The sequence below is a fragment of the Lactuca virosa genome, chromosome 5 (assembly GCF_052849685.1).
Source record: "Lactuca virosa cultivar CGN04683 chromosome 5, Lactuca_virosa_CGN04683_v6, whole genome shotgun sequence".
In the NCBI taxonomy this organism is placed as follows: Eukaryota; Viridiplantae; Streptophyta; class Magnoliopsida; order Asterales; family Asteraceae; genus Lactuca; species Lactuca virosa.
In genome coordinates this window covers 203,502,404-203,517,013 of record NC_136430.1, presented here as the reverse complement: position 1 = coordinate 203,517,013, position 14,610 = coordinate 203,502,404, and the positions used below count along the sequence as shown (strand labels likewise).

The following is a 14,610-nucleotide window of genomic DNA, read 5'->3' as shown; positions in this document are numbered from 1 at the left end:
ATGACTACATAAGCTCTCCTGGATATATTTCTGGTACACGATGCTAAACATATTATGACCCTCAAACTAAGCAAGGTTGTGTTTTTGTTCCATGATTTCACTAGGATAGGGAAGCCACAAATGTACTATAACATACTATTGGTTCAATTAAACATTTGAGTTCGCATTGGATCATCCTACACAACGTTTGCAACTTAAGTTTCAACACAATAAAACTTTTTAATTTTTTACTAGATTTCTGAATTAAACCATTATTCAATAAATGTGAATCTAGCAAAACTTTTAAAATTTTCAAATTTTTTTTTTTTTTTTTATCAAAAATGCTTGGTTTCCTTATTCGACCCCCCTACCCCACACTTAAATCATACAATGTCCCCATTGTATGCAAAATTAAAGAACATAAAAGTAAAAAGGGAGAAAAAGGAACAGACTCCCCTGGGGTATTGTAGTGGCGAGGTAGAAATCCTGATTTGCGTGGGACAAGTGTTGAGTGCACTTTTCTGTTTGTGATGTTGAAGTGCATGTAAATCTTTTCTTTTTGAACCAGCTGGAGATTTAGGCAAATGTGGCATCTGAATCTTTTTCCGCATAATTTCTCTGAACAGGTGCATTTACGTGTCGCGTATAAGATTTGGACACGTCGCGTAATGCAATTATTGGAATTCTCTACGCGATTCTTGAATTTAATGCTTTGTATACTGGCCAAGTACACATTGCGTTATTAGATCAATTACTCCTTTTCGCTGAGTGAATTGGATTTTACTTGTGTCGGCCGAACACTTGCTTCATCCTTCGAATAATGCTCTCTCATTGGTCAGTATCAGCTTCAGTTCTCCATCCTGTTCTTTGTGGGGAATCACCCCACACTTATGTGATGCCACTGCTCCTTTTGTAATTTGCACTTCAGAAATTTACTTTACACCATTCTGACCATTACCTGTTTCTAAACTGAAAAGTAACTTTCACAGAAAAATAAAACCATTAAAAAGCACTTTTATTGAAAACAAAAACACAAACTAAAAAGAAAATTCACACCAAACATACAGAAAATAAACACACCAAATTTAAAAATCAAAACAAACATCGGGTTGCCTCCCGCAAGCGCTTCTTTTTAACTGAGTCATGAGCCAGACTCTACCCCTCACTTAATTGTTTTCAGTGAGTTGGAGGGGTATATCCTCTTTCTCTTCTTCTTCTAACATTCCTTCCTGGTAATGCTTCACTCGATGTCCATTTACCTTAAAGCTTTCTCCATCTTTTCCAATTAGTTCGATTGCACCATGTGAAAAGACTTCTTTTATTGTGAATGGACCGTACCAACGCGTCTTCAGTTTACCTGGAAAAAGTTTCAACCTGGAATTGAATAGCAATACTTTTTCTCCAGGGGTAAATTTTTTGTCTCTGCTTAATCTTTTATCATGCCATTTCTTTGATTTCTCTTTGTAGATTTGAGAGTTTCCATAAGCTTCATCCCTTAATTCTTCCAGAGCATTCATCTGCATAAGACGGTTAGTTTTAATTTCCACAGGATCAAAGTTGCATGATTTCAATGCCCAAAATGCTTTATGTTCGATTTCGACTGGCAAATGACATGCTTCCAAAGACCATCCTATATGGTGTTCTACCAATAAGTGTTTTGTATGCAGTTCGAAATGCCCACAGCGCATCATTAAGTTTATCTGCCCATTCCTTCTTGTTACTTCCCACTGATCGTTCCAGAATTCTTTTTAAAGCTCGATTTGTGACTTCAGTTTGCCCACTGGTTTGTGGATGATAGGCCGTTGCGATTCTATGGTGAACACCATATTTTTGCAAAACCTTTTCCAGTTGGGTATTGCAGAAGTGTGTACCCCTGTCACTGATCAGAGCTTTAGGGAAACCAAAACGTGAAAACAGATTCTTTAAAAACTTGACTACTACATGAGCATCGTTAGTAGGTAAAGCTTTCGCTTCAGCCCATTTTGATACGTAGTCAACAGCTACCAAAATATATTTGTTTCCTCGTGAGGAAGGAAATGGTCCCATAAAATCGATTCCCCAAACGTCAAAAATTTCACATACTTGGATGCTGTTTTGGGGCATCTCATTTCGGGAAGAGATGTTACCGGCCCTTTGACATGCATCACATTCTTTCACGAAGATGTGAGCATCTTTGAAAATCGTAGGCCAGTAAAATCCAGCATCAAAGATTTTTCTTGCTGTGTAATTGGCACCATGATGCCCCCCAGTCGGTCCAGCGTGACATCCTTTCATGATCTCACGACTTTCTTTTCCGAATACGCATCTCCTTACTACATTATCCGCGCAACTTCGGAATAAGTAAGGGTCATCCCAATAATAGTGCTTGAGGTCCGAAAAAAATTTCTTCTTCTGTTGATGTGTCATTCCTTTAAAAAGAAATCCTGCAGCCAAGTAGTTTACAATGTCTGCATACCAAGGTACCTCTTCACCTATCATCATCAAGGATTCATCTGGAAATTTGTCATTTATTTCAGACTCCTTGAGTTCTTCGATGTTGGGATTTTCTAATCTGGACAAATGATCAGCAGCCACATTTTCCATGCCTTTCTTGTCTTTAATCTCGATGTCAAATTCTTGGAGTAACATGATCCAACGAATTAACCGTTGCTTAGAGTCTTCTTTCCTGAATAAATACTTCAAGGCAGCATGATCAGTAAAGACAATAGTTTTTGACAAGATCAAGTAAGAGCGAAATTTCTCAAAAGCATAAACCACAGCAAGCAATTCTTTTTCAGTTGTGGTGTAATTTGCTTGAGCGGGGTTTAACGTCTTGCTGGCATAGTAGATTGGCTGAAAATGTTTCTCAATTCTTTGTCCCATAACTGCTCCCACTGCAAAATCACTAGCATCACACATTAATTCAAATGGCAAATTCCAATTTGGAGCGACCATTATCGGGGCTGTTGTTAATTTTTCTTTTAAATTGTTGAAAGCATTTAAACAATCTGAAGAAAAATTAAACTTTGCTTCCTTTAACAGAAGTTGAGTCAAAGGGCACGTGATTTTTGAAAAATCTTTTATGAACCTTTTGTAAAATCTTGCATGACCTAGAAAACTTCTGACCCCTTTGACGTTGGTTGGAGGTGGCAATTTTGATATTGTCTCTATTTTTGCTTTGTCCACCTCAATCCCCTCCTTGGAGATTTTATGCCCTAGTACAATGGCTTCTTGCACCATGAAATGACATTTCTCCCAGTTCAAAACCAGATTTGATTCTTCGCATCTAGCAAGCATTTTGTCTAGATTAGCTAAACATGCATCAAAGGAATCTCCAAACACTGAAAAATCATTCATAAACACTTCCATGAAGTTTTCCACCATGTCGTGGAAAATGGCTGTCATGCATCTTTGGAAGGTTGCAGGAGCATTGCAAAGTTCGAATGGCATTCGTCTGTATGCAAAACTTCCGTATGGGCAAGTGAATGTTGTCTTTTCTTGATCTTCAGGAACGATAGGAATTTGAAAGTATCCTGAGAAACCATCTAGGAAACAATAGTAAGCATTTCCAGAAAGACGTTCTAGCATCTGATCGATAAAAGGAAGGGGGAAATGGTCTTTGCGGGACCAATCATTTAACTTTCGATAATCGATGCACACTCACCACCCTGTAACTGTTCTTGTTGGTATCAGCTCATTCTTTTCATTGATTATGATGGTCATTCCTCCCTTCTTTGGGACAATGTGAATGGGGCTTACCCATGGACTGTCTGAAATAGGGTAGATCATTCCCGAATCTAAGAGTTTTACGATCTCTTTTCTCACAACTTCTTGCATTTTCGGGTTCAATCGCCTTTGTGGTTGGACTGCTGGTTTTGATCCTTCTTCCATCAAAATTTTGTGAGAACAATAGGATGGATTTATTCCTTTGATATCAGAAATATTCCATGCTATAGCTTGCTTTCTCTTTTTCAAAACTTCAATCAACCTCTCTTTTTCATGCGGTGAGAGATTTGCAGCGATGATCACAGGGAATTGCTCATTATTTCCTAGGTATGCGTACTCCAAATGATCAGGTAAAACTTTCAACTCACTTTTGACATCGGAGTCAAAAGGTGTTTCTTTGTGGTGTGCTTCCTCTTTTTCTGATTTACTATCCGTGTAGTCTTCTTTTTGATTAATCTCCTCCAGCAGCTTTTCCAGTTCTTCCAGATCTTTTTCAGCATCAAACGTATCTTCTCCAAGTTGCATCATGCTTTCAATGTCTTTATCTTTTACTTCCAATATCTCATTTTCCAATAAGTTATCAAAAACATCAGCAAAGAAAACTTCATCATCACTCACCTTGGAGTGCTTCATTGCTCTATCAAGACCGAAGGTGATAGCATCAGTTCCGACTCTGTGTCAACTTTGATCCATGAATGTCAACTAATGCTCTTGCAGTGCTTAAGAATGGTCTTCCCAAAATAATAGGAACTTCATTGTCTTCTTCCATATCAAGCACTACAAAATCTGCAGGAAATACGAACTTGTCAACTTTCACCAGTAAGTCCTCCACTATCCCTTTTGGATACGTCACTGATTTGTTTGCCAGATGGATTGCCATTCGAATTGGTTTTGGTTCAGGTAAATCAAGTTTCTTGTAAAACGAATATGGCATAAGATTTATACTTGCTCCTGAATCAGCCAGAGCATGGCTGAGACCCAAATTACCAAATTGGCACGGTAAAGTCAGACTTCCTGGATCTCTCATTTTCTGAGGAAGTTTGTTCAACATGGCTGCTGAACATTGTTCGTTTAATACTACACTTGAAGCTTCCTCCATTTTCTTTCGGTTAACAAGCAAATCTTTCAGAAATTTTGCATATTTGGGCATTTGAGCCATAGCTTCAATGAATGGGATGTTGATATGCAAGGATTTGATATGATCGATGAATTTGCGATAGTCCTCCTCCTCTTTTTCCTTCCTCAAGCGTTGAGGGAAAGGAATTGGTGGCCTATATGGTTTGACAACTGGAGTGGATGTAGTTGTCTCAACCGGAACTGGTTCTTTTTCCTTCTCTTGGGATTGTGAAATAGTAGAAGGTTCGTTAGTATGAACTGGAACTAACGGCTCAAGATTTTTTTCAGTTCGAGTTGTTATTGCTTTGACATGAGCAGTCGGATTTGTCTCAGTGTTACTTGGTAATGTTCCAGGAAATCGCTCTTGTAGTACTCTCGAAATTTGCCCGACTTGGTTTTCGATGTTCAACATCGAAGCTTGCTGATTTCTTAGAGCAGTTTCAGTTGTTGATCCGATTCTTTTCACCAACTCTTCTGTATCTCGATGTCTTTTATCAGATGCTTCTGCAAATCTGGCCATCATTTCTTCGAAAGTTGGCTTCTTTTCTTGCACAATTTGCTCCAATGGTGGGTTTTTTTGGTAGAAACCTTGACCGCTTTGTCTCCATTTCCCTTGCATCTCCATTTCCTTCTTGTATTCATCGAATGGTTTCCAGTTGTTCCGAGGCTTCCTTTCATCGTATCTATCTCCAGATGAGTAGCATACATCAACCTTTTGATTCTCATCTTGATCTAATGGACAATCTCTTTCAAGATGTGGTCCACTACAGTTGTCACAGCCGACTTGGATAGCATGAATTGTCTGATTGACCTTTTTCATGTCTCTTCCTAATGCATCCAATTTTGCATTTAATGCTGCCAAGCCATCTGAGCTCTCTCCTGTTGATCTTTTTCGGAAAGATGAATCTCGTGAAGAATGCCACTGATGTGAGTGTTGGGCGAGTTCCTCGATTATTGCTTTCCCGTCAGCTGGATTTTTCTTAGGAATGGGTCCTTGAGAGTCAACTAACTGACGGGTACAAACATCGATCCCGTTATAGAAAGTCTGCACGACCTGATGTGGATTTAGATCATGTTGTGGACAATTTTGCAGCATTTCTTTATAACGGTCCCAAGCATCATACAGTGTCTCATCTTCAAGCTGCTGAAAATTTTGAATTTTCATTTTCATCTTCGCAATTTTGCATGGTGGGCTAAATTGTTTTGTAAATTTTGATCTTAAACCTTCCCATGTGGTAATCGTAGGTTCAGATTTTATCCAACGTTTTGCAGCACCTTGTAGTGTTATTGGAAACACTCTAAGCATGACTGCATCTTTGCTTACTCCAACAGTGTTGAAGTAGTCAGCTATTTCGAGCACAGCTTCGACATGTTGGTTCGCATCTTCATCTTCTCTTCCGGCAAAAGGAGTTTCTCGTAGAAGGTGAAGAAATTGTCCTTTTAATTCGAAATTTGTTTGGGCTGGTATCGCTGGACGAATGACTCCATGATCATCTCCGTCTCTAGTACGACTTGCATATTCCTCTAATGAAAGGAGGGCTAGATCGGTCATTGTTTGGTTTTCTCGGATTCGTTGATGAAACGTGCGTTCGGGCTCTTCTAAAGGTGGAACGATAGTGAAATTTGAACTTCGGGTCATATATTAGGGAAATTCTATCTTAAAGTGAATTGATTATACTGCATAAATTATTTATTTAATTTTTGTGTAATACTTTGACTATCAAATAGAGAACAGACAGAGAGAGGCAGCCGGGAGGCAGGATCATTTCGGTGTATATTATAAATATAATTTTTCTGGAATCCAGCAACCAAAACCAACGTACCAATTCCAAACACCGTTCTGCTAAGTAGAATTACTCATATTACACGCGAATTAAATAAGGTTATTCATGCAATATAAACATGGCTCTGATACCATTTTTTTTTTTAATTTTTAATTTTTTTTAATAAGTAAATTTAACAATCTATAATTAACTAAGGAAATTTAACAACCTATAATTAACTTACAACTAAGGAAATTTATGCAATACTAAATTAAAAGAAAAAAAATATAATAATTTTTTTTTTTAAATTTTTAATAAGTAAAATTAATATTTTAAATCAATTTCGTCTTTTTTTTTTTATTAATTTTGTTTTTAATATTTTCTTTTTAAAAATTAAAAAAAAAATTTTAATTTTTTTTTTTTTTTTTTTACGTTAACTAACAAACAATAAGACTAAACCAAATAAAACCGTTTCCCCGGCAACGGCGCCAAAAACTTGATGTGAAATTTATCTAGTCTTAAATTTATAAGGTTGAAATTACCGATACTAGAATTTACTATCGACTTAGGCAAGTGTACCTAATTGAATTTGTAATATAGCAATGGTAAGAACGGATGTCGAACACTTGGGGAAACGAGTATGATTTAATATTAGACTATTTGTCGCTAATTAACTTAAAAGATAAGTAACTTGGGGGAATTTCTAGTAACAAGATAATAATGAGAATTTTAACAATTAAAGTGTAGAATAAATATAGAACAAGAATTGGTTTTTAAGAATCAAGAATGATAAGGATGCTTTCACTTAGATTAAATTCCACCTTTTAGTAATGAATTATTTATATTAAGTGCAATGGATATTATTAGTTATTTACCGATTTCTAAAATTGGTTAAAAATCATGATCTAAATTTTTTACCGTTTTGATAATAAAATTAATTAAAAACAATTGTCATGCAATTAACAATTTTATTAACAATAATTAATTCGTATCATGCAAACATTTGATCAAACTATTCATTTTAGTGGTAGTAAAACAAATAGGAATCGTAAGTTGGTCGTACGATATAAAATATACATGTTAAATTTTTAGTATTTTATTTTGCCCAATTCCTAGAATATTGTCCTTTACTAGTCATAAATATCAATGGTTATGAAAAATTTATGATTCAAGATAATATAATTAAAGTGATCTTTTAAAAATATTAACTTAGTTATGGGAAAATTAATTACAAAAACTTAACATATACAAATAAATGATCAAATATGCATGATAAAATAAATAACAATTAATATCCGAATAATATAAATCAAATCATATTTTCAAGGTTTCATTATCCAAGTGAAAGCAAAGAGAATTTAGCTCATAATTAAGGTTACAACATACATAGAAAACATATTGAGAATGTTAAACATGTCGATAAAACAAACCCGATGTAGTCCCTAATGCCACTGCAATCTTCAATTCCTTAGCTTTTTGACTCTTGAATCCCCAATTGTGGTTCAAAGGTTGGATGGAATTTGGTATAGTGGTGATATGGTAAGAAATTGTATGGAGAAATTTGTGTATCAAAGTGTATGATTCAATGTCTTCTCTCCTTCTCCTTTCTCCCCTCTTTGTGGTGAAAAATGGTGGTATTTATAGTAAAAATTTGAAGAATTAAATACCAAAAAGAAATAAATTGAGATTGGATCTAATGAAAAAGAATTGAAAAGAATTAAAAAGATAGGAATAAAATGTTGGAAACTTTAAAGGTGGTGAATTATTGAGTATTGGTTGGAAAAGAATGGGTTAAAAATAAGAAAAAGTGGGGAAAAAATGGTTAAAAACGGAATGGAATCGGAATTGGCAAATCTGGAGGCCAAAACGACGTCGTTTAGGCATGAATAGTACCGAATCGAATTCTGGGTCGGAAACCGGGTCAACACGCGGGTCGACACGCGGATCTTACGTGAGGTAATACGAATCGGATCTTCGGGTCGGATCGGGTCGAAGTCGGATGTGGATCAGAACCGAGTGACGTCGTCGATGACGTCATAATCGGAAAAAAAGCGCGGATCCTAAACCCGGGTCGGATCGGGTACGGATCGGAAATATTGGGTTAGTCTGTGAGGGGAAGTGGATGCGGGGCGGAGCGCTTCGGATATCGGGTCCCGGATCTGGGTCGCGATTTTGGATCAGGCCTGTTTTTGGGCTAGTTCCGAGTTTGGGCTCAATTTTTGTTTCTTTTCTATTTTTCTTTTTTTCTTTTGCAATTTAAATTTAATTAAATTAATTTAATTAATATAAATTATTTAGAAATTAAATAATTAATTCCCAATAATTTATTTTAATTAAACCTCATTAATTAATTTAAATTCTTTTTATATTTTTATTTTGTTTTCTCGTCTTTCCAACGTGGCTATCTTTGAATTCTTTGACTTTTTGATCTCGTTTTTCTTCGTGTACTTTCTTTCACTTCTTTTTGCGGATTTTTGCACATTTTCTTCTCCTTTTTCTTCAGAAATGATTTTTTAGCTGTAAAATGGAATTTCAAACTTTATAAGTACCTTTTATCTTAAATCATACCAAAATATAGCTAAAAATACATAAATATCGCTCGAAATGTATGTATAATTATTGTGATATCAAAATACCCCACACTTGAACTTTGCTTGTCCTCAAGCAAAACTGATTTAAGCATGTCATCATATCAAAACCTTCATTACCAACATCGCACAAGACAATCCGACTTGAACCCAACCATTACATCGAAACCTCAATGCATACATTTGTGTCTAATGATTTCTAAAACTTCCCCAATCCTAAATACTCACAATCTTCAAAAACACTTGCCCACTTCTTTTGAACAACATTCATTTTATGTATCCCTCCGAATATATCCTCAGAAATCTTTCTTAACCTCAATGTAATTTGGATATCGCAAGAATTATACATATATTTCGAGCGATATTTATGTATTTTTAGCTATATTTTGGTATGATTTAAGATAAAAGGTGCTTATAAAGTTTGAAATTCCATTTTACAGCTAAAAATCGTTTCTGAGGAAAAAGGAGAAGAAAATGTGCAAAAATCCGCAAAAAGAAGTGAAAGAAATTACACGAAGAAAAACGAGATCAAAAAGTCAAAGAATTCAAAGATAGTCGCGTTGCAAAGACGAGAAAACAAAATAAAAAATATAAAAAAAAAGAATTTAAATTAATTAATGAGGTTTAATTAAAATAAATTATTGGGAATTAATTATTTAGTTTCTAAATAATTTATATTAATTAAATTAATTTAATTTAATTTAAATTGCAAAAGAAAAAAAAAAGAAAAGAAACAAAATTCGGAATTAGCCCAAAAACTCGGGAGCCCAAAAAGAAGGCCTGATCCAAAATCGCGACCCAGATCCGGGACCCGATATCCGAAGCGCTCCGCCCCGCATCCACTTCCCCTCACAGACTAACCCAATATTTCCGATCCGTACCCGATCCGACCCGGGTTTAGGATCCGCGCTTTTTTTTTCCGATTATGACGTCATCGACGACGTCACTCGGTTCTGATCCGCATCCGACTTCGACCCGATCCGACCCGAAGATCCGATTCGTATTACCTCACGTAAGATCCGCGTGTCGACCCGCGTGTTGACCCGGTTTCCGACCCAGAATTCGATTCGGTACTATTCATGCCTAAACGACGTCGTTTTGGCCTCCAGATTTGCCAATTCCGATTCCATTCCGTTTTTAACCATTTTTTCCCCACTTTTTCTTATTTTTAACCCATTCTTTTCCAACCAATACTCAATAATTCACCACCTTTAAACTTTCCAACCTTTTATTCCTATCTTTTTAATTCTTTTCAATTCTTTTTCATTAGATCCAATCTCAATTTATTTCTTTTTGGTATTTAATTCTTCAAATTTTTACTATAAATACCACCATTTTTCACCACAAAGAGGAGAAAAGAAAGGAGAAGACATTGGAATCATACACTTTGATACACAAATTTCTCCATACAATTTCTTACCATATCACCACTATACCAAATTCCACCCAACCTTTGAACCACAATTGGGGATTCAAGAGTCAAAAAGCTAAGGAATTGAAGATTACAGTGGCATTAGGGACTACATCGGGTTTGTTTTATCGACATGTTTAACATTCTCAATATGTTTTCTATGTATGTTGTAACCTTAATTATGAGCTAAATTCTCTTTGCTTTCACTTGGATAATGAAACCTTGAAAATATGATTTGATTTATATTATTCGGATATTAATTGTTATTTATTTTATCATGCATATTTGATCATTTATTTGTATATGTTAAGTTTTTATAATTAATTTTCCCATAACTAAGTTAATATTTTTAAAAGATCACTTTAATTATATTATCTTGAATCATAAATTTTTCATAACCATTGATATTTATGACTAGTAAAGGACAATATTCTAGGAATTGGGCAAAATAAAATACTAAAAATTTAACATGTATATTTTATATCGTACGACCAACTTACGATTCCTATTTGTTTTACTACCACTAAAATGAATAGTTTGATCAAATGTTTGCATGATACGAATTAATTATTGTTAATAAAATTGTTAATTGCATGACAATTGTTTTTAATTAATTTTATTATCAAAACGGTAAAAAATTTAGATCATGATTTTTAACCAATTTTAGAAATCGGTAAATAATTAATAATATCCATTGCACTTAATATAAATCATTCATTACTAAAAGGTGGAATTAAATCTAAGTGAAAGCATCCTTATCATTCTTGATTCTTAAAAACCAATTCTTGTTCTATATTTATTCTACACTTTAATTGTTAAAATTCTCATTATTGTCTTGTTACTAGAAATTCCCCCAAGTTACTTATCTTTTAAGTTAATTAGCGACAAATAGTCTAATATTAAATCATACTCGTTTCCCCAAGTGTTCGACATCCGTTCTTACCATTGCTATATTACAAATTCAATTAGGTACACTTGCATAAGTCGATAGTAAATTCTAGTATCGGTAATTTCAACCTTATAAATTTAAGACTAGATAAATTTACACATCAAGTTTTTGGCGCTGTTGCCGGGGAAACGGTTTTATTTGGTTTAGTCTTATTGTTTGTTAGTTAACGTAAAAAAAAAAATTAAATTTTTTTTTTTAAAAAAAAATATATATATATATATATATTAAAAACAAAATTAATAAAAAAAAAAAAAGAGACGAAATTGATTTAAAATATTTAGTTTACTTATTAAAAATTTTTTAAAAAAAAATTTATTATTTTTTTCTTTTAATTTAGTATTGCATAAATTTCCTTAGTTGTAAGTTAATTATAGGTTGTTAAATTTTCTTAGTTAATTATAGATTGTTAAATTTACTTATTAAAAAAAAAAAAAAAAAAAAAAAAAAAAAAAAAAAAAAACTTAAAAAATATTTTTAAAAAAAAAAGATTTAAAAAAAATGGTATCAGAGCCATGTTTATATTGCATGAATAACCTTATTTAATTCGCGTGTAATACGAGTAATTCTACTTACCAGAACAGAGTTTGGAATTGGTACGTTGGTTTTTGGTTGCTGGATTCCAGAAAAGTTATATTTATAATATACACCGAAATGATCCTGCCTCCCGGCTGCCTCTCTCTGTCTGTTCTCTATTTGATAGTCAAAGTATTACACAAAAATTAAATAAATAATTTATGCAGTATAATCAATTCACTTTAAGATAGAATTTCCCTAATATATGACCCGAAGTTCAAATTTCACTATCGTTCCACCTTTAGAAGAGCTCGAACGCACGTTTCATCAACGAATCCGAGAAAACCAAACAATGACCGATCTAGCCCTCCTTTCATTAGAGGAATATGCAAGTCGTACTAGAGACGGAGATGATCATGGAGTCATTCGTCCAGCGATACCAGCCCAAACAAATTTCGAATTAAAAGGACAATTTCTTCACCTTCTACGAGAAACTCCTTTTGCCGGAAGAGAAGATGAAGATGCGAACCAACATGTCGAAGCTGTGCTCGAAATAGCTGACTACTTCAACACTGTTGGAGTAAGCAAAGATGCAGTCATGCTTAGAGTGTTTCCAATAACACTACAAGGAGCTGCAAAACGTTGGATAAAATTTGAACCTACGATTACCACATGGGAAGGTTTAAGATCAAAATTTACAAAACAATTTAGCCCACCATGCAAAATTGCGAAGATGAAAATGAAAATTCAAAATTTTCAGCAGCTTGAAGATGAGACACTGTATGATGCTTGGGACCGTTATAAAGAAATGCTGCAAAATTGTCCACAACATGATCTAAATCCACATCAGGTCGTGCAGACTTTCTATAACAGGATCGATGTTTGTACCCGTCAGTTAGTTGACTCTCAAGGACCCATTCCTAAGAAAAATCCAGCTGACGGGAAAGCAATAATCGAGGAACTCGCCCAACACTCACATCAGTGGCATTCTTCACGAGATTCATCTTTCCGAAAAAGATCAACAGGAGAGAGCTCAGATGGCTTGGCAGCATTAAATGCAAAATTGGATGCATTAGGAAGAGACATGAAAAAGGTCAATCAGACAATTCATGCTATCCAAGTCGGCTGTGACAACTGTAGTGGACCACATCTTGAAAGAGATTGTCCATTAGATCAAGATGGGAATCAAAAGGTTGATGTATGCTACTCATCTGGAGATAGATACGATGAAAGGAAGCCTCGGAACAACTGGAAACCATTCGATGAATACAAGAAGGAAATGGAGATGCAAGGGAAATGGAGACAAAGCGGTCAAGGTTTCTACCAAAAAAACCCACCATTGGAGCAAATTGTGCAAGAAAAGAAGCCAACTTTCGAAGAAATGATGGCCAGATTTGCAGAAGCATCTGATAAAAGACATCGAGATACAGAAGAGTTGGTGAAAAGAATCGGATCAACAACTGAAACTGCTCTAAGAAATCAGCAAGCTTCGATGTTGAACATCGAAAACCAAGTCGGGCAAATTTCGAGAGTACTACAAGAGCGATTTCCTGGAACATTACCAAGTAACACTGAGACAAATCCGACTGCTCATGTCAAAGCAATAACAACTCGAACTGAAAAAAATCTTGAGCCGTTAGTTCCAGTTCATACTAACGAACCTTCTACTATTTCACAATCCCAAGAGAAGGAAAAAGAACCAGTTCCGGTTGAGACAACTACATCCACTCCAGTTGTCAAACCATATAGGCCACCAATTCCTTTCCCTCAACGCTTGAGGAAGGAAAAAGAGGAGGAGGACTATCGCAAATTCATCGATCATATCAAATCCTTGCATATCAACATCCCATTCATTGAAGCTATGGCTCAAATGCCCAAATATGCAAAATTTCTGAAAGATTTGCTTGTTAACCGAAAGAAAATGGAGGAAGCTTCAAGTGTAGTATTAAACGAACAATGTTCAGCAGCCATGTTGAACAAACTTCCTCAGAAAATGAGAGATCCAGGAAGTCTGACTTTACCGTGCCAATTTGGTAATTTGGGTCTCAGCCATGCTCTGGCTGATTCAGGAGCAAGTATAAATCTTATGCCATATTCGTTTTACAAGAAACTTGATTTACCTGAACCAAAACCAATTCGAATGGCAATCCATCTGGCAAACAAATCAGTGACGTATCCAAAAGGGATAGTGGAGGACTTACTGGTGAAAGTTGACAAGTTCGTATTTCCTGCAGATTTTGTAGTGCTTGATATGGAAGAAGACAATGAAGTTCCTATTATTTTGGGAAGACCATTCTTAAGCACTGCAAGAGCATTAGTTGACATTCATGGATCAAAGTTGACACAGAGTCGGAACTGATGCTATCACCTTCGGTCTTGATAGAGCAATGAAGCACTCCAAGGTGAGTGATGATGAAGTTTTCTTTGCTGATGTTTTTGATAACTTATTGGAAAATGAGATATTGGAAGTAAAAGATAAAGACATTGAAAGCATGATGCAACTTGGAGAAGATACGTTTGATGCTGAAAAAGATCTGGAAGAACTGGAAAAGCTGCTGGAGGAGATTAATCAAAAAGAAGACTACA

At 35.1% G+C, this 14,610-nt stretch overlaps 2 protein-coding genes across 2 annotated transcripts; one reads left to right on the top strand and one right to left on the bottom strand.

Annotated features, from left to right (window-relative positions):
• Positions 1 to 4,345: 4,345 nt before the first annotated feature.
• Positions 4,346 to 6,352, bottom strand: LOC145112267 (uncharacterized). The gene has a single exon (XM_079048451.1). It carries the CDS (start codon positions 6,350 to 6,352, stop codon positions 4,346 to 4,348), a length of 2,007 nt encoding a protein of 668 aa, XP_078904577.1.
• A 6,024-nt stretch (positions 6,353 to 12,376) lies between these two features.
• Positions 12,377 to 14,383, top strand: LOC145112265 (uncharacterized). The gene has a single exon (XM_079048450.1). It carries the CDS (start codon positions 12,377 to 12,379, stop codon positions 14,381 to 14,383), a length of 2,007 nt encoding a protein of 668 aa, XP_078904576.1.
• Positions 14,384 to 14,610: the final 227 nt, after the last annotated feature.